The sequence below is a fragment of the Nelumbo lutea genome, chromosome 1, assembly GCF_056320005.1.
Source record: "Nelumbo lutea isolate HS-2025 chromosome 1, American lotus-T2T, whole genome shotgun sequence".
NCBI classification, from domain to species: domain Eukaryota; kingdom Viridiplantae; phylum Streptophyta; class Magnoliopsida; order Proteales; family Nelumbonaceae; genus Nelumbo; species Nelumbo lutea.
The window spans coordinates 29,230,342-29,256,215 of NC_142684.1; the positions used below are offsets into that span (position 1 = coordinate 29,230,342).

Below are 25,874 nucleotides of genomic sequence, written 5' to 3' on the forward strand. Positions count from 1 at the left end.
CTTATAAATGGCTAAATCGAAAATGACCTAAAATGATCGGGTTGGAAAGTTGTTTAACCAAAACCAATAGGAAATACTAGAAACCCAACCAACTCGAGTGGAGTTCTATTAAATTGGTTATTAAAAAGTTAAAATGTAAAACAATTATATACTCTTATGCATTTCTATTGTTTAGCTTTCACTTAACAAAGCCCATGCATTGCACAAGTTCCCGCTAATTAATGAAAGTTTGATTAAGTAAATAAGTTGTAAAATATATGAGATGTTTTAGTAAAATGAAAACTATAAGGTAGGTTTAACTAAATATGTAAAACTATAAGGTATGTTCTATTAAATGACCCTAATAGAAACACATAAGATTATACAATTGTTTTATATTTTCAATTTTTTAAATAATTAATAATTATTCATATTTTATATACTATATTTAATAATTTTTTTATAATACAAAAATAACAATAATTAATTTCAGTTAGGTTTATTCATCGATGAAACTGACCAACCCGATCAGCTCGACCCGAGTTAGTCGGTTTTCAAGTATTTTAAGTCGGCTTTGATTCAAAATTTTCCCAATTCGACCAAGTTGGATTAGTTTCACTTTGGTAATTTGTAATCGACCAAAATCAGACGACCTAACCTTGGATATATATTAATATTTTATATTTTAAATATAATTTTTAATATGAAAAGTAGGAAATTTCCCAATTTTCTTAGTGTAAAATGTATCATAAATCTAATTTTTAAATTTATTTTTTAATAATTGCACTATAATTTTTAAAATTCAATTTAATTTTTTAAGTTTAAATCTTTTGATCCAACTAACCAAACCAACACAACTTGAGTGGAGTAAGTTTTTACAAAAGGATAGTCGTTTCAGCTGACCAACTCCCCAACCTGACCAGGTCAATTTGGTTGGCCAAATAGCCTACGACCGAAACGAACAAACTCATGAACACTCATAATTTCAGCTAAATTAATAGTCTCATCTTGGAAATATAACAATAGTTTAATTTCCAATAATTATTGAAAATTTATAGTGAAAATACATAATTATTGAAAATATATTGGTAATGAAAAAATACAATAAGTACTAAAAACATATTAACTTAGACAATAAATAGTATAATCTCAAATAATAGTTTAATCTCTAAAAAATATTAATCAATTAGTTATAACAAAAATACAATAAGTATAATAAATTATATTTAAAAAAAAAAACAATAATAGTAATTTAATCTCCAATAATTATAGAAACTTTTCTGTTAAATAACAAAAATAAATAAATTTATACATAATCATTGAAAATATATTTATCACAAAAAGCATTAAATAATTACTGAAATTAGTTATATACAATATTATGTAAAAGTATTAATATATTGTTAAATTGAATATTATGTTTTAATTACATTTTCTAATTTTTAGAATTTTTTTTTAATTAATTATCCATAAAATAATAATTTATACTATCATTACATAGTTTCATTATTAACTTTGTAATATATTAAATTATTATTATTTTAACATTTATTTTATAATTATTTTTCTAATTTGAATAAATTTTTTAAATTTATTACATGATTTCGTTATTTTAACTATTTAAAATCTAGTTATGATAAATATTTCATTATTTGAATATTTAAATAATCTATAATTTTTTTATTTTTTATTTGAATTTTATTTATTTAAATTTATTACAAATTATTAATTATTTGAAAAACATTTAAACTGATAATATAGAATAAAATCATAATTTGAATTGTTAATACATAATTTCGTGATATATTTTGTTAAAGTATAAAATTATTATTTTGTGTTTTTAATAAATCTTTTAAAGTTATTATATAATTTTGTTAGAATGTTTAAATAATTCTTAAAGTTCTAATCCAAATTTTCTTTATATAGATATAAATAAAAAGTAGGGGAGGGGATAAATAAGAATTAGAGATAATTTTGGAGAAAGTGGGGGATAGTGGGAGAGGTAGTTTAGGAGAAGAAATTATTTAGGTTATTGGGAAAGTACATCTCATTGGTTGTTTCAAAAATGACATGGAATTAAAAAAATAAAAAATTCAGAAAAAAGGAAAATTTTCTAGACTTCCTTGTTTTAATATATACTAGCGGGGACTATGTGATGCATGGGATTTATTAAGCAAAAGCTAAATCATAAAAAGGGTCATTTACTAAAATACCCCTTATATTTTCATGGATTTATTAAAATCTACCATATAATTAGAACTTTACCGAAACACCACTTATAATTTTCAATGGATTTATTCAACCTTCCATTAGATAATAGTGGAAAATGACAATATTGACCTTAATGTTCATTTAAATAAATTTAATCAAAAGAAAATAAAAATAAAATGCCATTTTTTCCCTTAATAAGACTTGAGCAACCACTCTATTGGCTATATTTGGTCAATTTTGTTTTCTATACAAAATAAGTATTAAGGGTATTTTTGGAATAAAAATATGGGCCTAAAAACAAACACTCCTTAATGAAAGGTTGATTAAGTAAATAAGTTATAAAATATATGGGATGTTTTAGTAAAATGAAAACTATAAGGTAGGTTTAAATAAATCTGTAAAACTACAAATTGTGTTCTACTAAATGACCCTAATAGAAACACATAAGAGTGTACAATTGTTTTATATTTTCAACTTTTTAAATATTAATAATTATTCATATTTTATATACTACTTTTAATAAATTGTTAATAATACAAAGTAACAATAATTAATTTCAGTTAGGTTTATTTATCAAGTTGATGAAACCGACCAACCTGATTAACTCAACCCGATTTGGTTGGTTTTCTAGTATTTTATGTTGGCTTTGGTTCAAAAATTTCCCAATTCGAACAACTTGGATCAGATTCACTTTGGCCATTTGTAAATCAACCAAAATCGAACAACCTAACAATGGATATATATTAATATTTTATATTTTAAATATAATTTTTAATATGGAAAAGTGGGAAATCTCCCATATTTCATAGTCTAAAATGTTTTATATAGTAAATCTAGTTTTTAAATTTATTTTTTAATAATTGCATTATAACTTTTAAAATTTAATTTAATTTTTAAGTTTAAATCTTTTGAACGACTGACCAAACCAAAAAAATCGACCCAAACTGATACAACTTGAGTTGGTTGATTTTCACAAAAGGTCAATCGGTTATAGCTGACCAACTCCTCAACCTGACCAGGTCAATTTGGTTGGCCAAATAGAATATGATTGAACCGAACAACTCATGAACACTCATAATTTTAGCTAAATTAATAGTCTCATACAAGGTTCAAAATATCACAACATATCGGCCGATACGGGCCCAAAACAGTTCGGTACGTTTGATTTTGATTCATTATTAATTTCGTTAATCAATATTTAATACCAAATCTCTCATTAATGTAGGTAGTCCTGTATTTAAGTCTAATTTCTCTTTCACTAATTTGTCAATTACCCCAAAGAAAATTTAAATTTGAATTTTAGAACCTATTTCAAATATATATATATATATATATATATAAAACAAGGTAGTCTAGAAATTTTCTCCTTTTTGAATTTTTTTAATTTTTTAGTTTCATGTCATTTTTTAAACAACCAATGAAATGCACTTTCCCAATAATCTAAATAATCTCTTCCCTAAGATTTATCATAAATAATCTCTTCTCTAATTCCTATTTATCCTCTAAATTATCTCTAATTCTTATTTATCTCCAAAATTATCTATAATTTAGTAGAGAGTTTCTCTCCCAAATTACCTCCAATTCCTATTGATCTTCTAAGTTATCTCTAATTCCTATTTCTCTCCTAAATTATCTCTATTTCCTATTTATCCTCTCCCCTACTTTTTATCTATATCTAATTAAAGAAAGTTTGGATTAAAAATTTTAAGAATATTTAAATATCTAACAAAACTATATACAAACTTTAAAATATTTATTAAAAGCACAAAAAATAATTTTATATCTTTACAAAATATTTCACAAAATTATGTACTAACAATATAAATTATGTTCTTTCGGCTTACCAACTTCAATGTTTTTAAAATATTTAATAATAAGTAATAGATTTAAATAAATAAAATTCAAATAACAAAAAAATCTAAAAAGTTTATAGACTATTTAAATATTTAAATAACTAAATATTTATCATAACTACATTTAAAATGGTTAAAATAACGAAATTATGTAATAAATTAAAAAAAATTCTTAAAAGTAGAAAAATAATTATAGCATAATATTGGAATAGAATAATTTAATATATTAAAAAATATATAATAATAGTATAAATTATGATTCCATGGATAATTAAATTTGATAAATAATTAATATTTTAAAATTTAAATATTTTACAGATTATTTAAGTATTTAAATAACAAAATATTTAACATAAATATATTTTAAATAGTTAAAATTATGTAATAAATTTATAAAAATTCTGAAAAGTAGAAAAATAATTATAACATAATAATGGAATTAAAAATAAATTAATATTTTATGTGATATTGTAAATAACTAATATCACATAAAATTCAAATAACAAAAAAATCTAAAAAGTTTATAGACTATTTAAATATTTAAATAACTAAATATTTATCATAACTACATTTAAAATACTTAAAATAACGAAATTATGTAATAAATTTTAAAAAATTCTTAAAAGTAGATAAATAATTATAGCATAATATTGGAATTAAAAATAAATTAATATTTTATGTAATATTGTAAATAACTAATTTCACTTATATCATGTAATAATTCGAGAAAATAAATTTAAAAAATAATATTTATTAATAATAATTTTAAACTATTAATATATATATATATATTTTATAATTATATGTACTAAAATTAATATTTATTGTATTTCAGTAATTATTTATTGTTTTTTGTGATAACTGTATTTTCAATGATTATGTATAAATTTATTTTGTTTTGTTATTTAACAAAATATTTTCAATAGTAATCGAAGATTAAACTACTATTATTGAATTTTTAAATTTAATTTATTGAACTTATTGTATTTATTGTATTTTTTTTATAGCGTATTGATTAATATTTATTTGAGATTATACTATTTATTGACTGGTTTAATATATTTTTAGTACCTATTTCATTTCTGTACTTTTTGTATTTTTTATTATCAATATATTTTCAATATTTGTGTATTTTCGCTATAAATTTTCAATAGTTATTGGAAATTAAACTATTGTTATTTATCAGAGATAAGATTATTAATTTAGTTGAAATTATGAGTGTTCATGAGTTTTTTCGATTCGGTGATAGGCTATTTGTTCAACCCCACTCGCTCCATTATGGCTCCTTGAAATTTCTAAAGTAGCAGAATTCTCAAACGACATGGTAAACACAAAGTTTTTTTTTTTTATCTAAACTCTCAACTTAGGGTCCCTCCTTATATTGACAAAAGCTCCACACACAACTATTCAGTTCTGGACTTAATCTGAGCACAAAAAACAGCACCAATTTCCAAAGAAGAACTATGACAAGACTAATTTTCAGATCTGCATGAAGAACAGTCCTAGCCTACTGGTTTTCCAGTAAGTTCCACCACAGCATTAATCAATAAGAGAGATCTTAACACACATGAAATCAGACTAATGAGTAGAGAAAACAAGTCATCTGTGACCTACAGTCACCTTTTCACAGGTATAGGATCACACGATCCAACAAATAAAAGAGGTATAACCCACACGAAAGTCTACCAACATTTAGTGGTTTGGATTCATTTGTTCTCCACTTGGTACATGGCCAAGGAAAGAAATAAAAGAAGAAAGAAAACTTTAGGGTTGTACCAGTTGAAGATCTGATTTGATTAGCCCAGATTCAATCCTCTATTCCACCCAGATTTAGCAACTTGAAGAGAAAAGTTGGTCACCTAGATTCAACAACCTTGCTCTGATACCATCTTGGCAATAAATCCGATTAAAATATGAGGAAGTAGAGAAGAGAAGGGAAGAAGAGAGAAGAGAAGAAGAAAGAAGGGAAGAAGAAAAAGTTTGGAGCAATGGAATAGTACTGCTGGCGCCAACTTTTATTATATTATATAGGGCTGCAGAAATAAGAAGGGAAAAGACTCTTGTGCCCTCGCTGTAACTGAGTACAATAATAGAAAATAAAAAAAAGGTTTTAACTATCCAAACAGACCCTAACACAAATAACTAAATTATTTCAACAGTACCTATTGCAAGCAGCATGGTCACATCATTCCAAATTGTCCAGTCCGACCAACTAAGGGCTCTCAGAAAAAGACTCAGCCCCAGGCCTATTAGGCAAAAGATGGACCAGCAACAGACATTGTATCTACCATGGGTGAGTCTTCAGTGAAAGGTGATTCAACAAGTATCATGGATGAAGAAAGGTTTCGACAACTGGTATCTTCTGTTATTTCCTCTGCTTTTTCTGCTATTGGCTTGTTTTGTAAGTTCTTTGCATATTGTTCTTCCCCTTCATATGCTTGCATTATAGATTTAGGTGTCACCAACCATATGACAAGAACCTATGTCAATCACCCAATCCCTTCCACTAAAACTCACCATAAACATATTATTACTGCTAATGGTGAAAAGTGAGACATCATTGGTAGTAATGATCTGCCCCTTCAACTGTCACCAACAAGATCCTTTCCTCTCTCCAAAACCCTCTTAGTACCCAACCTTACTACTAATCTGATTTTGGTTGGCCAACTTGTTGATGAAGGAAATATTCTCACCATTTCTCATGATAGTTGCTTCTAACTGTACATACCTTTTATCTCTTTAACATAAAAAAGACTCTCTGGGGTGGGGGTCGACTATTCTTGACACCCCTAGATCTGTTTTCTTCTTGCTTTGAATTTAGTTCACATCTATTCATTCATTCATTCCTTCTTCTTCTTTGTTGTCTAGTTTCTTTCAATCCTCTCATATGCCCCAAATTTTCACCCATATGTCTCTCTATGTCTCACTTCTCTCTTTTATGTTCTTTGGAACTCTTTTTATTTGCATCTTTTTGATTCCTAAGTTTGTTTCTTTTTCTTTCTTGATCTTGTTTTTATTATTTTTTGGGTGTTATCCTTTATATATTTCCACCTATATTTAGATACCCTTGATGAAGAATGTTATTCTCTGCAATTTAAGCTAAACATGTTAGGTACTATTTTTCTCTCTTCATGCAGTATTGTTCTGGTATTATTATTTTCTTCTAAGGTTTTGTGTTTATGAATTTTAGTATATTTTTTTCTCCTAAGTTTAATGGTTGACTTGGTTTAAATAGTTTATATGATTAGTAGCAACTAGCAAGATTTTGTTCAGTAGGAGTTGAGTGCTTTTGGTTGTTTGGAGCTTGTTTTGCTATATAGGATTTTGCAGCTTTCTCACATTTACAAATTGTTTCAGAGGTAAGCTCAATTACACTTGGTGGCCGAATTCAGTCTTCTAATTTGAAAACATTTGCATCAAAACCGAGAAGTGCAACCACACAGACAATCTCCAGCCTTCAGGGATACAGATGGTTCTACGTTTACACATTTCTCTAAACTCTATAACACTCAAGAATCTCCCTTTTTTGTTTTCTTTTCTCTCTGCTAAAAGTATCTTATTACCTCCTTCGAACTCTTTTCTCCAAACCCTTGAAATGTGTGTTAGACAATTTTGTACGCCCTTAGCTTCAATCAAAATGATGTACTTTATGAGTTTATTGTAAATGAATAAAAGTGCATATATGATTCATGTTCCCTTGGTATGTTTCTGTGTAATACCCTTAAACTGGACACTTAATGAGACTCGTGTTAGTTTAGAATGTTCACAACCAGTGGGTCAGTCTGGGGAGACCTATCCTAACAAGGCTGATAGTGTGGTGCCACCAAGTCGGTTGGGGTGGCCGGTCTCAGCTACCAGGGTGTGACCCTAGGCACATACAGTGTAGGATTAATTGAATCTTTGAACTGGACCAGATTTCCAGTATTGCCTTGGACCTTGGAGATTGATGGAAAAAACTGGAAAGTTACACCCGACCCCTAGACTCGATTATGATACTGCAGTAGGTGTCGGATTGGGCTGTCTTTGATGTACCAATCAATGAGATCCTTAGCGGGGGTCAAAACCTGGGTATGTTGGGACAGTCTGAGAATTCATCTCAGTTGGTGATCATAGTGACAGGATCAGCCCCTTTGTCGAACAAAGGTAATGATCGGGGATGCACTCTCACTGATGGACTCCAAGACTGCTAGCAGCCGATTTCAATTGTTGAGATTTGTTTTTGCAAAATATATTTTATATGAGATATAAAAGTATATATATTATGGTTTCAAAATGATTTGCAAAAGGTTTTAATTCCCGGTATCCATATAAGAGAGAGTGCAACACTGTTCCTTGAAGCCGAGGGAGAGGTCCTCTCTTGTTGGGTAGTGTATGATCATTAAGGGCTGAGAAGATAAGTGTAAAACCATTGAGGATAATACCTGATGGGCTAATCTTGCATCTGCCCACAGTCTCTGGGTGTTACAAGGTGGCTTGGCCCAATGACCACTTAGGGTAAGTGTTGGGCCCATAGAGCCCATTTGATGGGTTTCAGGGGGTGCACTGTCCATAACAGTGTATTCGGCCAGGCCTTGTAACAAAGGCTGGGCTGAACCCATGTGGCTAATGTGTAGATCAATGTTTGGGTCCCCCGCCATACAAGGAAGCCCAACTGGGTAGTAGTTTGGAAGGCTAAATGAATACATATCCTTAAATGGGCCTTAAGCCCATTTTGAACTGGGCTAATTTGATTAGTCACTTAAGGGGCGAATTCTGAGATGGATCAGCTGATAAGATTGGGCCCAGACCCTATCCACTTTGAGAGTGCAAGATCTAAATGAGATTTAGATCTGGAAACCTCCTAATTAGATTAGGAGATGGCTGATCTAATCTGCAGATAAGATAAGGGTTATCCCTTATCACTTAAAGGGACTTCTAATCCAAATATGATTTGGGTTAGCAACTCCTAATGGGACTATGAGCTGATCCCTTTAAGTCTATAAAAGGAAGAGGGGGCAACAGCCTTTAGACATGCAATGCAATCCAGAGATCCTTGTCTTCAGAGCTGAGATTACTAGAAGAGAGAATTCTGCACCCTGCAAATACTCTCTTCCCGCTTCCTTCCTACAGCCGCCATCTACAGCAATTCGATCTCCAGTTCTTAGGAGAAATCAAGATTGGATCTTGATATCAATCTTTTGGAGAAAAGATTGGTGGGAGTTGTATTCACAAGCCGTCTAGTTGATTCTTGCGAAGGGTTAAGTTCTTTTGGAAGAACACTGCTGATTCTGCTCCACCCTGCACTGCGCCATCTTTATTGGGAGCAGATTTTGGATCCTTCCTTGGGCGTGAACACCTCCATTCGGAGATTTAGATCAGGTGTTATCCCTCCATACTCCTTTTGGTTCAGATCTAGTTCAGTTTATGGTTCAAGAATGATCCTTGAAAATATGATTTTCTAAATGGGGAATTCGATTCCCAGTTGATGGGAGAGAAAAATTTTTGATTCGCCCCCTTATTCCGCAATCTTTGGGCGTCCATGTGATGGATTTCCCATCCCTTCAGTGGTTTTAGAGCCATGATTCAAATCTTGAACCATTCTATTTCAGATCTGAACCTGCGCAAATAGGGAGAAGGCGTTCTACCCAATTTGCACAGATATGGGTTTTGGGAAATTTGTTTCCAAAATTGATGGGCAAATAATCTGAAATTAATTTTATATAAATCTGATTATTGTTTAGAATAGTTCTTTATGATTTTCTTGATTTATGGGCTGTTCGGACAAGAGGAACTACAGTGGAGATAAGGTTACCTTCTTGGTTCTATATGTAGATGACATTCTACTCATTGGAAATGATATAGGAATGTTGACTACGGTGAAAGTATGGCTTTCCCAGCAATTCTCCATGAAAGATCTTGGAGAAGCCTCCTATATACTGGGTCTTCGACTCTATAGAGATAGATTGAAGCGGATAATAGGATTATCCCAATCTGCTTACATTGACAAAATAGTCAAAAGATACAACATGGAAAACTCCAAGAAAGGAAATGTTCCTTTCAAGCACGGAGTCACTCTCTCCAAGAAGATATCTCCTAAGACTTCTGAGGAGATTGATGGCATGAAAGACGTTCCCTATGCCTCTGCTGTAGGGAGCATCATGTATGCCATGCTGTGCACTTGTCCTGACATTGCTCAAGTAGTGAGTGTAGTAAGCAGATTTCAGGCCAACCTAGGGGAGGATCACTGGACTGCTGTGAAAAATAGACTTAAGTACCTTCGAAAGAGAAAAGAGTTTTGTCTAGTATTCGATGGTAGCTCACTACAGATCCAAGGGTATACAGATGCCAATTTCCAGTTGGATCCAGATGATAGAAAGTCTACATCTGGATATGTTTTCACGATAGGATCATGTGTTGTTTGTTGGAAAAGCAGCAAACAGGGGTCCACTACAGACTCCACGACTGAGGTCGAGTACATTGCCGCAAGTGAGGCTGCCAAAGAAGCCGTGTGGATGAAGAAGTTCGTTCACGAGTTGGGAATAGTTCCGTCCAGCACACCACCCATCCCATTGTTGTGTGACAACAATGAAACTATTGCTCAGGCTAAGGAGCCACAAGCCCACTCGAAGTCGAAGCACATCGAGAGGAAGTACCATGTACCAAGGGAGATTGTTGGTAGAGGGGACGTCCTGATTCAGATGGTAGCGTCAGCGGAAAATGTAGCAGACCCATTGACGAAGCCACTATCACAAAAAGTGTTTGAGAAACACGTGGAAAGCATGGGACTCTGGCTAGTACCTGATTGGAGCTAAGTGCAAGTGGGAGCTGTTAGACGGTTTTGTATGCCCTTAGCTTCAATCAAAATGATGTACTTTATGAGTTTATTGTAAATGAATAAAATTGCATATTTGATTCATGTTCCCTTGGTATGTTTCTGTGTAATACCCTTAAACTGGTCACTTAATGAGACTCGTGTTAGTTTAGAATGTTCGCAGCCAGTGGGTCGGACTGGGGAGACCTATCCTGACAAGGCTGACACTGTGGTGCCACCAAGTCGGTTGGGGTGGCTTGTCTCAGCTACTAGGGTGTGACCCTAAGCACATACAGTGTAGGATTAATTGAATCTTTGAACTGGACCAGATTTCCAGTATTGCCCTGGACTTTGGAGATTGATGGGCAAAACTGGAAAGTTACACCCGACCCATAGACTCGATTATGATACTGCAGTAGGTGTCGGATTGGGTTGTCTTTGATGTACCAATCAGTGAGATCCTTAGCAGGGGTCAAAACATGGGTATGTTGGGACAGTCCGAGAATTCATCTCAGTGGGTGATCATAGTGACAGGATCAGCCCCTTTGTCAGACGAAGGTAATGATTGGGGATGCACTCTCACTGATGGAAACCAAGACTGCCGGTAGCCGATTTCAATTGTTGAGATTTGTTTTTGCAAAATTTATTTTATATGAGATATAAAGTATATATATTATGGTTTTGAAATGATTTGCAAAAGGTTTTAATTCCCGAGATCCGTATAAGAGAGAGTGCAACACTGTTCCTTACAGCCGAGGGAGAGGTCCTCTCTTGTCGGGTAGTGTATGATCATTAAGGGCTGAGAGGTTAAGTGTAAAACCATTGAGGATAATACCTGATGGGCTAATCTTGCATCTGCCCACAGTCCCTGGGTGTTACAAGGTTGCTTGAGCCAGGGACCACTTAGGGTAAGTGTTGGGCCCATAGAGCCCATCTGATGGGTTTCTGGGGGTGCACTGTCCATAACAGTGTATTCAGCCAGATCTTGTAACAAAGGCTGGGCTGAACCCATGTGGCTGATGTGTAGATCTATGTTTGGGTCCCACAACATACAAGGAAGCCCAATTGGGCAGTAGTTTGGAAGGCTAAATGAATAGATATCCTTAAATGGGCCTTAAGCCCATTTCGAACTAGGCTAATTTGATTAGTCACTTAAGGGAGGGGACGTCCTGATTCAGAAGGTAGCGTTAGCGGAAAATGTAGCAAACCCATTGACGAAGCCACTATCACAAAAAGTGTTTGAGAAACACGTGGAGAGCATGGGACTCCGGCTAGTACCTGATTGGAGCTAAGTGCAAGTGGGAGCTGTTAGACAGTTTTGTATGCCCTTAGCTTCAATCAAAATGATGTACTTTATGAGTTTATTATAAATGAATAAAAGTGCATATTTGATTCATGTTCCCTTGGTATGTTTCTTTGTAATACCCTTAAACTGGACACTTAATGAGACTCGTGTTAGTTTAGAATGTTCACAGCCAGTTGGTCGGTCTAGGGAGACCTATCCTGACAAGGCTGACAGTGTGGTGCCACCAAGTCGGTTGGGGTGGCTTGTCTCAGCTACCGGGGTGTGACCCTAAGCACATATAGTGTAGGATTAATTGAATCTTTGAACTGGACCAGATTTCCAGTATTGCCCTGGACCTTGGAGATTGATGGGCAAAACTGGAAAGTTACACCTGACCCGTAGACTCGATTATGCTACTACACTAGGTGTCAGATTGGGCTGTCTTTGATGTACCAATCAGTGAGATCCTTAGCGGGGGTCAAAACCTGGGTATGTTGGGACAGTCTGAGAATTCATCTCAGTGGGTGATCATAGTGACAGGATCAGCCCCTTTGTCGGACAAAGGTAATGATCGGGGATGCACTCTCACTGATGGAAACCAAGATTGCCGATAGCCGATTTCAATCGTTGAGATTTGTTTTTGCAAAATATATTTTATATGAGATATAAAAGTATATATATTATGGTTTCGAAATGATTTGCAAAAGGTTTTAATTCCCGGGATCCATATAAGAGAGAGTGCAACACTATTCCTTGCAGCCGAGGGAGAGGTCCTCTCTTGTCGCGTAGTGTATGATAATTAATGGCTGAGAAGTTAAGTATAAAATCATTGAGGATAATACCTGATGGGCTAATCTTGCATCTGCCCACAGTCCCTGGGTGTTACAAGGTGGCTTGGCCCAGGGACCACTTAGGGTAAGTATTGGGCCCATAGAGCCCATCTGATCAGTTTCCGGGGGTGCACTGTCCATAACAGTGTATTCGGCCAGGCCTTGTAACAAAGGCTGGGTTGAACCCATGTGGCTGATGTGTAGATCAATGTTTGGGTCCCACGCCATACAAGGAAGCCCAACTGGGCAGCAGTTTGGAAGGATAAATGAATGCATATCATTAAATGGGCCTTAAGCCCATTTCGAACTGGGCTAATTTGATTAGTCACTTAAGGGGCGAATTCTGAGATTGATCAGCTGATAGGATTGGGCCCAGACCCTATCCACTTAGAGAGTCCAAGATCTAAATGAGATTTAGATATGGAAACCTCCTAATTAGATTAGGAGATGGCTGATTTTATATGTAGATAAGATAAGGGTTATCCCTTATCACTTAAAGGGACTTCTAATCCAAATATGATTTGGGTTAGCAACTCCTAATGGGATTATGAGCTGATCCCTTTATGTCTATAAAAGGAAGAGGGGGCGGCAACCTTTAGACATGCAATGCAATCCAGAGATCCTTGTCTTTAGAGCTGATCTTTTGGAAGAACACTGCTGATTATGCTCCACCCTGCACTGTGCCATCTTCAGTAGGAGCAGATTTTGGATCCTTCCTTGGGTGTGAACACCTCCATTGGGAGATACTGCTTCTCTGTATTAGGTATTATCCCTCCCTACTCCTTTTGGTTCAGATCTGGTTCAGTTTATGGTTCAAGAATGATCTTTGAAAATATGATTATCTAAATGGGGAATTCGATTCCCAGTTGAAGGGAGAGATTGCCCCCTTATTCCGCAATCTTTGGGAGTCCATGTGATGGATTTTCCATCCCTTCAATGTGAAAGTGCATTGCCCCTTCTATTGAATCATTAAACCAATCTGCTCATTTTCATTAAAGCATACCTCTGCTTGTCATCCCTCCAGAATCTTCAAAATCCTGTTCCTACTTGAGTTTTTGAAAAAACTTTTTCAAAGAAAAAAAAATTGCCTCAATTCTGCATGAGCTTCTCCACAGTTCCATTGGCACACCCTATTCAAATCTGTTTTTTGCCTCAAAACTGGCACACCCTATTCAAATCTGTGAAAGCTATTACACAAGAGATGTCCCATTTTTCTAACAAGATATGACATTTAGAATTCAATGGCTGGGCAGGTTGGTAAATGCACTCAATATCTGCTAAACATATTACACTAGAGATGTGCTACAAGCATATCCTCAAAACTGGTTTTGCCTTTTGCCTAGATCAGACAATGGTGGAAGGGGACTAATCTTTTCATGAATATCATAATGGAGTATAACATTTTATCATGAAAATCAAGGTGATGGATGGGCTTGACCAAATCATAGAGAGTTTTCTTAGGTCCTTTCAAGTTGCAACTGGTTGTAGTAGAATGGTATCTTTCAAAGCAATTACACATATTCTTAGTTAATATATAAATACAACAATTTATTTGACTTAATTGATCTGCCCATGATAAGAATTATAAGGCAGAATGAGCTTCAATCTCTTTGCAGCTTCTGTAGTGCTTGATGTTTTCTTCACCTCTATGATGGTCTTGATCTTAAGAGTAACATCAGTGGTAAGTAGAATGCATTGGGAAGTCCAAACCATAGAAAGCTCATCAGGTAATGAATTGATTTGTTCAAGATTACCCACTATGGGAATGATTAGTGGAGTCCTCTTAAGGCCTTGTAAGAGATTTGATACCAACTCGATTCTCTGTGGAAATAAGGTCATATCTACAACCATGTCTGATCTGATTTTGCAGTGGACAATGAAGTGAATTAAATTTGCATACTAAAGCTTCAAGGAATTTTGTAATATAAAATCAATTGAAAAAAGTTCTAAAGATAGATGTGCTGATTATTGGTTAACTACCAAGAAAGGTTCATCACTGCATGTTCTTCTGTATTCCTTGACATGGTTGATAGAATTGCTTTCCCCATAGTGGTATTAGGGGCTATGCTTGTCATACTAACAGATCGATCCCTGAAAGGAAAATGTGAAAGCAATTTGAAATTCAAGCTTTATTCCTCAATTCTCTATGTACATAAAACTGACTTAAAATGTTGTGGTGATTCATGGGGATTGGGAGAGAGAGAGAAAGAGAGAGAGAGAGGAAGAGAGAGGTACGGTTGAGAGAGAAAAAATGTCTACTGTCAGCCGCCAGTTTTCTATTTATGTTAACTTCATAAAAGAATCTGAAATTACAAGTATGCCTCTGGCGGCATATCCTAGAATCAAAATAATAAGAAAAAAGAAAGAAGAAAAAAACAAGTAACTGTAATTGTAACTGTAACAACAACTATTAAGTAAGCCCTACAACACTCCCCCTCAAGTTGGGATGAAGATGTCTATCAAGCCCAGCTTGTCACATAACTCATTGTGTTGCGAGCACGGAAGCCCCTTTGTAAGGACATCAACAATTTGTTCCTTGGAGTTGACATAGGGGATGCAAATTTCCCTTTTTTCCAGTTTCTCCCTTATGAAGTGTTTATCCACCTCAATATGCTTGGTCCTCTCATGTAGGACTGGGTTGCTGGAAATGTTTATTGCAGCCTTGTTGTCACAATAAAGGGACACAGGACTATGAACAACAACTCCAAGCTCCCCTACAAGGTTCTTTAGCCAAAGGATTTCAGCCACCCCATGTGCCATAGCTCTATATTCAGCTTCAACACTTGACCTTGCTACCACACTTTGCTTCTTGTTATTCTAGGTCACCGGATTTCCTCCCACAAATGTGCAATACCCACTAGTGGACTTTCTATCATCCACAGCTCCTGCCCAATTAGCATCTGTAAAGACTTCCAGCTTTAGATGATTGTGTTTACTGAATAGTAGGCATATTCCTGGATATTTCTTCAAGTATCTAAGGACTCTCTTTGCTGCCTCCATGTGTGTCTTCTTAGGAGAGTGCATAAACTGGCTAAGGACTCCAACGGAACAGGCAATGTCTGGATGGGTCATGGACAGATAAATCAGCTTTCCCACTAACTTTTGGAACTGCTTCACCTCTTTCAGAGGTTCACCAACACAGTCACCTAACTTGTGGTCCACATCCATAGGAGTATCTGCTGACCTTACACCTAATTTACTTGTATCCCGTAATAGATCAATGGTGTATTTCCTTTGAGAGACACAGATACCCTTTTCTGAGTGGGCAACTTCAATCCCAAGGAAATACTTTAGGAGTTCTAGATTTCACTTCAAATTTCGATGCAAGGAATTGTTTCATGTCCTATATCTCTAAGCTCCAACTTCCTGTAATGATGATATCGTCTACATACACTATCAATACAGCAACCTGCTCCTGACATTTCTTCACAAAGAGTGTATGATCAGACTGACATTGTTTGAATCCCATCACTTGAACTACCATGTGAAACCTACTGAACCAGGCTCTGGGAGACTGTTTTAAGCCATAGAGAGACTTCCATACCTTGCACACCTTATTTTCACTCCACTTGGCACAGAATCCCAGAGGTTGAACCGTGTATACCTCTTCTTCTAAGTCATCATTCAGGAAAGCATTCTTTATGTCTAGTTGATGCAATTCCCAGTCAAAATTAGCAGCTAAGGACAGGAGAACCCTAATCGAGTTCATCTTAGCCACCGGGGCAAAAGTCTCATCATAGTCAACCCTATGTACTTGTGTGTACCCTTTGGCTACTAGTCTTGCTTTGTACCTTTCAACTGTTCCATCTACTTTGTGCTTAATTGTGAACACCCATCTGCACCCCATGGGGTCTTTCCCCTTTAGAGGATCCACCAATTCCCAAGTCTGATTTTTGTGGAGAGCATTAATCTCCTCCTTCATGGCATCTACCCATTCAGGGCAATTTAAGGCTTCTACAACATTTTTGGGAACAGGGATGCAATCAACTGCCGATAGGAAGGCTCAGTACGAGGGAGAAATGTGGTCATAGGAGACAAAGTGGGTAATGGGGTGTTTGGTAGTGCAGGACTTGACTCCCTTTCATTGGGCAATAGGGATGTCAAGGTCATCCACAGTAGGAGTAGGGTTAGGGGATGGACTTACCTCCTGGGAGTCTGATGATGTTGATTGCTCATTGTTAGGCTGCTCCACATTTCTATCATCCTGCTGATCTCTCTGACGTGTACGTTGGAAGACACGGAAGGGAGTAAGGTTCGGAATAGAAGGAAGAGATGCCCGAACCTGCTTCTCCTCTTCCACATTACGACTCTCCCCCTAAGGAGAAGGTGGGAAGAATGGCTCAGACTCAAAGAAGGACATGTCCATAGACACAAAGAATTTATGACTAACTAGGTCAAAGCACTGATACCCTTTTTGAGAGGAGGGGTACATCAGAAAGACACAAGGAATGGACCGAGGGTCTAACTTACCTCGGGATGGAGACAAATCATGGACAAAGGCCCGACAACCAAAGACTCTCCTGGGGATGGAAAATAAAGGAGACTGAGGGTACAACAAGTGATGAGGGGCCATGTAGTTTAGTACGCTGGAGGGCATGCGGTTGAGGACATACGCAGCTGCAAGTACAACATCCACCAAAACCTTTTTGGGACATTCATGTGTAACATCATCCCGCGAGCTACCTCAAGAAGGTGTCTGTTTTTCCTTTCTATAACACCATTTTGTTGTGGTGTTCTGGCGAATGAGCTCCTATGAATAGATCCATGGGAGGCGAAAAACTCATTGAGCTCCCCATGGAAGTATTCCTTCTCATTATCAGATTGGAAGATCTGTATTTCAACATGGAACTACGTAAACACCATCATCTGGAAGTCTTTCACTATCTTCGAAACCTCATCTCTACTACGCATAGGAATTACCCATGTATAACGAGAGTAATCATCAATCAATGTATCAATCAATGTAATAAAATACTTATATCCACCCTCATAGACTACATTGGTAGGCCCCCGTACATCAGAATACATAACATGAAAAGAAACATTTGATCTTTTATTGCTTGAGTGAAAGTTGTTCTACATTGTTTGCTCAACTGACACGTTTGACACATGAACTCTAACACTAAACATGACTTAAATAAAACTAGAAACAAACATTTTATTTTGTCGAAAGAAACATGACCTAAACGACTATGTCATAAGAAAATTTGACTCTTATTTAACTGACTATGCGACTCTAGGATGACACTGAGAGACCAACTTTGTTGTCGAGAATGTAGAGACCATCCACTAGGCTTCCTCTACCAATTGTCCTCCCAGAAGTTAGATCCTGAAAAACACATGAGTCCACAAAAAAAGTTACACTACAATTCCAAGAGCATGTAATGCTACTAATTGAAAGCAAGTTTATGGGAAGCTGAGGGACATACAATACACAATTCAGGTTAAGGCCATGGGGAAGGGATATGGATCCTTGGCCTGAAATGGAAGAAAAAGAACCATTTGCAAGTCTCACTCTATCTCTTCCTGACAGAAGGTTATAAGACTGGAATAAGTTAGGCTTATCGGTCATGTGGTTGGAAGCCCCTAAGTCAATGATCCAAGGGGAACCTATAGGAGTAACATGGAATGCAGAAGTCATATTACCTGAAGTAGATGCAAATGAAGTAAAGGGAGTATCAGTGACTGAGTTGTCCATTTGCCACAAGGCCCTACCATAAGATTCCAGGTGCTCTCTGAATGAATTCGTTATATCCTCCTTGGGGTCAGACTTATTAGGGTGTTCCCGGGTACTACCGGCAACTTCAGTGTCTTGGGTTGCCACATGTGTTGTGCTCATTTTCTTCAAATGACCTTTACCCTGTTCTTGATTCTTTGCTACCCACTTGGGTTTCCTGTAAGTGTCACATGTATGTCAAGAATGCCTACAGTGGGTACAGAATAGCTTATCTTTATCATCCGCCTTCTTAGGGTCACTTTTCTTTCCTGTTGAGTTATTATTCATTGCAGCCAAGGCAACTTGTTGCTCCCCCTCAGTTGTAACCATCACATTCCACCTGCTTTCTTCAGAATGGAGAAGGGAGTATACCTCATGAATCATAGGCAACTCTTTGCTTCCTAGGATCTGCACCCTCAATGGTTCATATGCAGGGTTCAGTCCCAACAAAAAAGCAAACACCCGTTGTTGAGAGACCAGCTTCCTGTAGGCCTTAGCATTATCATCGTGCTTCCACTCTATGGCTTGATAATGGTCCAACTTCTTCCATAGGGAGGTAAGGGCTGAATAGTATGAGGACAAGCTACGGTTTCCTTGTTTACATGTTGAGGATTCAGCTTGCAACTGGTAAACCTTGGCGTCATGCCTTTGCTCAGAATAGGTAGCTCTGGCCTATTCCCATATCTCATTGGTGGTGTCTGCCCACATAAAATTCTTTTTCACATCAGGTTCCATGGCTGCGAGGAGCCAAGACATCACCATACTATTTTCTTGGTCCCACCTATCATGTTCAGCCATCTCACCCTTGGGTTCTTTCACCCTTCCATTGATGTAACCAGCTTTACCCCTTGCCATTACATAGAGTTTTACACTCTTAGCCCACTCCAGGTAGTTCAGATCGTTTAAAGGGGTAATTGGCATGGGAAAAACCATGTTTTCACCTCCCATATCCACTGTGCTGCAGGTTGGTGTAGCCCCCTATGAAGTTAATTCATGACTTGCCATTGAATACTACTAAAAAATAGTCCAAATATCACACAACACAGCCGCCACAATCAGAATGTGAACAACTCAAGGTTTACTCCTAGAATGTGAGCAAAAAAACACTAAATATTGCTGAGAACATAGGGAATACTACTGACAACAAGGGGTTCAGTCAACACAATGTCCAAATAGAATAATAAACCAGTCCGATAATTGGTTCAGCACCACCAATACAGACATTACAATCAGTAGTTCACACACTCTAACCATCCAACATCCAAACAAATAACTATGTAATCAAGTCATGAGCCCTACGCACCATTGGCCAAAGAAGGTTGAGACAAACTGAAACAAAAAAAACACACCTGTTCAACACTTGTACGAAGGTGCTAATTTGAACTTGACTTCACAACATCGAACAGAGGAATCTACACTAGCATCACTCTTCTTCGACTAGGGTTTTCTTGCTATTATGGCCAGGAAAAAGAGATCACAAAAGCTGCCGCCAAAAACTGCTAGGGTTTCCCAAAAAACTGCCGCCAGAAACTGCAAGGGTTTCTGCAGAAACAGCCACCAGAAACTGCTAGGGTTTTTGCAAAAACAGCCGCCAGACACCTTCTAGGGTTTTGGAAGAAACGACCACGTCCAAACACTTTTAAGAACTAGGCAGGAGGGATCGTAGGTCCTTTTCAACCCAGAGAACCTGGCTCTGATACCATGTGGTGATTCGTGGGGATTGGGAGAGAGAGAGAAAGAGAGAGGTATGGTTGAGAGAGAAAATATGTCTACTGGCAGCCGCCAGTTTTCTATTTATATTAACTTCATAAAAGAATCTAAAATTACAAGTATGCCCCTGGCAGCATATCCTAGAATCAAAATAATAAGAAAAAAGAAAGAAGAAAAAAACAAGTAATTGTAACTGTAATTGTAACTGTAATAGCAGCTATTAAGTAATCCTTACAACAAATGTCAAGAGAAAAATTAATAAAAAGAAAAAGGAAAAGAAAAAAAAGGCAAGACAAATCTCTTTGAACACTAATAGTTTTGAATATTTTTCTTCCATGGCCTTGACACAGCATAATGCTGACCAAGCCTACAAAATTATACAAAAACTAAAGAGGGAAAATGTTGGAAAACAAAATTCCAGTATTCTTTTGATTGAAGAGGGCAAACAAAACCTAGAAAGTTCATTGAGTTTGGTCTTAAAGCTCAAGGTGGAGATCTACTGGTGAGGTTCCTCTTTCTCTAAATTTGTGTGTGGGTGGGCGCTGGTGTCCTTTCAGCTCCTCTGTGGATCTAGGTATGGGGATTTCATGGATTGAAGGAGAATGTTTAATGGAAGATGGCCTTCAGCTGTTATAAGGTAATATTTGAACACTTTTTCTAAGTTATTCATGATGCTTCTAAGTCATTTAGGGATTATACACCACTTAATGTGATTTAGATTTTATACACCTTTCTTGATGCTCGTACATGTTGTTTTCAGTTAAATATCTCAGGCTGAAACTTAATTGTGTTTAAATCTGCATAGGATAATATATGTCTGCTTGAACTTGACTTGCTTGTTACAGTTGGCATTGATAACATTCTGCATGCACTCCAGCATTAAAGGTATTGAGAATTTTGGTGCACCTGTGGCACTGACCATTCTTATTTCATGTATACTCCATCACTAATGTTTCTTACTGTAGAACTTGAAGTCATAGTCAATGCTCTCACTGCAGTCTAGGTTACCTTCATAATCCATGAGTGGGTTCTTCATTGTACATATCCATTTTCTAATGCTATTATGGCAATGTTCAGCTGTGGTTATGGTCATACACATTAAGCTCTTAACTATGTTTACTTATTTACAATCAATATGTCACTTACTGTACTATTTCTTCTCTAACTTCAAATTTTAAAACAGGTCTTAACTTATTCATAACGTGAACTCTACACATCTCAGATACCTACATTATAATCCAGAATAAAATCTTAAAATGCAAGTAACAAAATGCAGGTATTAAAATCTTAGAAAAAAAAAGTAAAGAAAAGCAGGTATTAAAAACTGATGGACCAATAAATGCTAAACTGTTTTCTTTCAGATTTAAACATGGTGTTTAGTATTCTATAAATTGTATCTCTTCTGGCTTTTAAACTTAAATGGTGGGGGTGGAGAGAATGGTCAAGGAAGCTAAGAAGTTTACAGAAACAGGACAGGGACTAGAAGGATGCTACAGAAACTAAGAACCATGTAGGTTCTTTTGTCTAGCATATGGAGACCAGCAAGTAACAGACCTATAAAGGAAGGCAAAACCTTGAAATCTCTGGTGGTCAACCTAGGAACTCAGGCAATGAAAATGTCATGGCTGTATTCAACTGGGAGTTAATATGGCTTGGGTGGCTCCTCTGTAATCAGCCTGGCTGAACTGATGTTGGAACTTGCATTTGGTGGAGAGGTTGGGCGCCCTTGGGGTCAATGACAACGCACCTGATGGTGGAGAGAACGCTTGGTGATCCAAGCTATAGCTTTTTGTTTCTACAATGAAATATTATTCAGCATTGAACTGTATTGAACATTATACAATGAAATATTATCTAAGAATGATTTTTTTGGTTGTGCTTTTCCCAATTTTGTAGTAAAATATAATGCTATTTTGTATTTTGTAATAAGGAATGTCTTATTCTACAATGATCCCAGCTTTTGCGTCGTAATCGGATTGTCTAGATACACACAATATTTTGAATAGCAAGGCTTAAAATTGTGAATATGGTGGGTATTTTGGATAATGGGTTTCAAGGAGGGAATGGTGGAGTAAATATTTTTGTCCCATTTCCAACAGTTTCTTACTTTCTTTCCTGGGCTAAATCATGTGTCTGACCAAGAACACAACATCCTTCTTACATTGGAAACCACCATTCGTTGAGTTCTACCGCTCAGATCAGGTGATGTTCGAACATTTTACATTAGGGTTAATGCCTTGGGCAACTTCAATCCTTCAACCCAACTTGAGCCCAATATTTACCTATAATTATAGATTCTTATATATTATGTATATATATAATATAGATTCTTGTACCCTTCAAAAATCAGGCCAGATTGAATTGTCACTAGGGGTGAGTAAGAAAAACTGAAAAATTGAACTGACGGAAAAATCGATTGAAACTGAATTGAAAATTTGGTTAATCGAATCAGTCGGTTTGGTAATTTAAAAAAATCAAAGATGCCGATTTGATTTGGTTAACCAAAATAAAAAATCAACGGTTAACCGAATCGGTCGGTGTATATTTATATCTATTTTATTTATATTTATGCACATTATATATATATATATATATATATTATATTTTCTATACATTACAAATTAATAAATATGCATTATATATATAAATATTAATCATATATAATATGTTAATTATTATTTAAAATATAATATTTTATACATATTTTTAGTGGTTTATTATATATTTATATATTTTTATAATATATATTATAAATAATAAAAAACTGATAAATAGACGAACCAAATCGATAAATAACTGAACCAGTCAATCAGTACCGATTGGCTTCAATTCAGTTTCAATTACCGGTTTTCAAAAACCGACAACCCAGATTCGGTTTCAAAAATAAACGGACGATTCGATTAATCAAACTGTGAACACCCTAATTGCCACGTAGAAGCCTGAGAAGATGACACTTACGAGAACAGAAAGACTGCAGCGTGTCCAAAGTCTAGACGAGCCAACAAACAGTGAGGTGGCACACCCCACCCCCCCCCCGGCCCCCCATATGCCTAGAAGGGCAGAATTAAGTTTCTTCAAATTCCTTATTCCCAGCCCACCAACTTCCTTTGGGAGACACACTTGTTCCCAATTTAGAATATGGACCTTCTTTTCCTCCTCCCATCCCCTCCATAAGTTCCTCTGGATTTGCTCCAATCTATTTGCTATTTTGAATGGAATGGGGAAAAGGGAGAGGAAGTAGGTAGGAAAATTAGAGAGAGTGCTTTTAATCAGTGTCACTCTGCCCCCAAAAGAGAAATATTTAGCTTTCCAAAAAGCCAATTTTCTCTCCATTCTCTCAATAACTGAAACCCAAGTCTTAGAGGAAGAGCATTTAGCCCCAAGTTGAAGCCCCAAATACTTGACCGGGAGAAAAGCAATTTGGCAAGCCATCACTTCTGCACATTCTTCTAAGTTTGTTACAAGACCCACAGGGATGATTTGCCTCTTACTCAAGTTAACCTTGAGTCCAGACACCACTTCAAACCAACTCAGAATTCCAAGCACCAACTCTAACTGACTTGGGGAAGCATCAACAAAGCATAAAGTATCATCTGCAAACTGGAGGGCGTTAACTTTTTCCTTTCCTGGAGAGATTGCAAAGCCCTCCCAAAATCCATTCTTTGCAGCTTTCTTGCTAAAAAGAGTAAAGATTTCCATGAGACAAATGAATAGCAAGGGGGAAAGAGGGCCACCCTGCCTCAAACCTTTAGAGCTACTGAAAAACCCTGTCAATTGGCCATTAATTAGGATAGAAAATTTTGGGGTCCTAACATGTACTCTGGTCCAGTTTCTCCATTTCTGCCCAAAATTTATTTTCTCCAACACCAGGTCCAGACAATGTCAGTTAACATGGTCATATGCTTTCTTAATATCAAGCTTACAAATTACACCCGGGGTTCCCTCTCTTCTTCTAGATTTTAACAGTTCATTGGCAATGAGAATTGAATCTACCATCTGCTGCCCGGAACAAATGCACTTTGGTTACAAGAAATAACACTACCTAGTATACCTTTCATTCTTTCTGCCAAGACTTTAGACAGGATTTTATAAAAACTGTGCAGGAAACTGATAGGTCTGAAATCCTTAATATTTACAGCCCCCTCAATCTTTGAGATGAGAGTGATAAAAGTAGTATTCAAGCTTCTTTGCAGTGATGCATTTGTATGAAACGCCTGGAACACCTTCAACAAGTCTTTCTTCACATTATCCCAGCATTTTAAATAAAAAAGGTTTGAAAACCCATCCAGACCAGGGGATTTATCACATTCTACCTTCTTGACTGCTGCCTTGGTTTCCTCTTCTATAAAGGGTCTCTCAATCCAGAGTTTCTGCTCTTCATTCAATTGCTTGAAAGGAAGCTCAGAAGGAAATGTCCTATGGGCCCACCTCTCCTTATAAAGATTTTTATAGAAGGATGTTGCTACTGATTTAACCTCTTAACATGATTCACCACTCCTATCCTCCCACACCAGTTTGCTGATTGAAGAAACCCTTGCACAGGCATTTGTCAATTTGTGGAAGAAGAACTTCGAATTTTTATCACCCTCCTTTAGCCAAGTGGTTTTGGCTCTTTGTCTCCACTTCATCTCTTCCTCTACAGCCAACTTGTCATATTTGATTTTTGCATTAGACCTTTTTAATCTCAATTCTTCAGTCAAGGCGCTCGCCTCTTCAGCTCTATCAATCTCAACAATGGTGCTCAATAAGGCCTTCTTTTCAGTCCCCAATTTCATTTTATTCTCCATACTCCAAATTTTTAACTTTCCATTGATGGCATTTAACTTTTTAGCCAAAATAAAAGAACTAGAACCCTCCACCTGAAATTCATTCCACACAGATTTGATCAAGGGGATAAGCTTGTCCTCCTCAAACCATGCATTTTCAAATTTAATTGGAGCACTGATTATCTTACGATGACCACAAACAAGCTGAATAGGGCTGTGGTCAGAAACTGGTCTAGGAAGAGTGATCTGCCTAAAATCGGGAAAGAAATCATCCCAATTTGAGGAAACCAAAAACCTGTCCAGTCTTACCAGAGTCGGGTTTGCTTGATTATTAGTCCAAGTAAATCTGTTACCCTGAATTGGAACATCCATTAGCTCCATATTATTGATAAATCCAGCAAACAAATTCATCGATCAAGTTCTTCTACCCATTGTATTTTTCTCTTCCACCAATATAGTTGCATTAAAGTCACCGCCGATGACCCAAGGATGATTCTGAGACTCTCTCACATCTGATAACTCCTCCCAGAAAGCCACCCTAAGATTTGGCTCTGTTGGTCCCTAAACATTTGTAACTTGAATATTTTTCCACCCCGTAACTTCATACTTAAAGAGATTGAGAAATTTTCAATTCTGCTGGAAACAAGGCTACAAAATACAGGATCCCAAAGACTCAGAAGACCTCCGGCACTCCCAAAAGCAACCAAAGCCTTCCACCTGACCTGACCTTCCCC

The 25,874-nt window shown here is 36.2% G+C and overlaps 1 protein-coding gene across 1 annotated transcript; it reads right to left on the reverse strand.

Annotated features, from left to right (window-relative positions):
• Nucleotides 1–6,292: 6,292 nt before the first annotated feature.
• LOC148874117 (uncharacterized) lies at nt 6,293–25,551 on the reverse strand. Its single transcript, XM_088957215.1, has 4 exons — nt 24,867–25,551; nt 24,426–24,749; nt 23,654–24,141; nt 6,293–6,523 (listed from the first exon to the last, which is right to left on the reverse strand). Exons 1-4 carry the CDS (start codon nt 25,549–25,551, stop codon nt 6,293–6,295), a joined length of 1,728 nt encoding a protein of 575 aa, XP_088813341.1.
• Between the last annotated feature and the right edge of the window lie 323 nt (nt 25,552–25,874).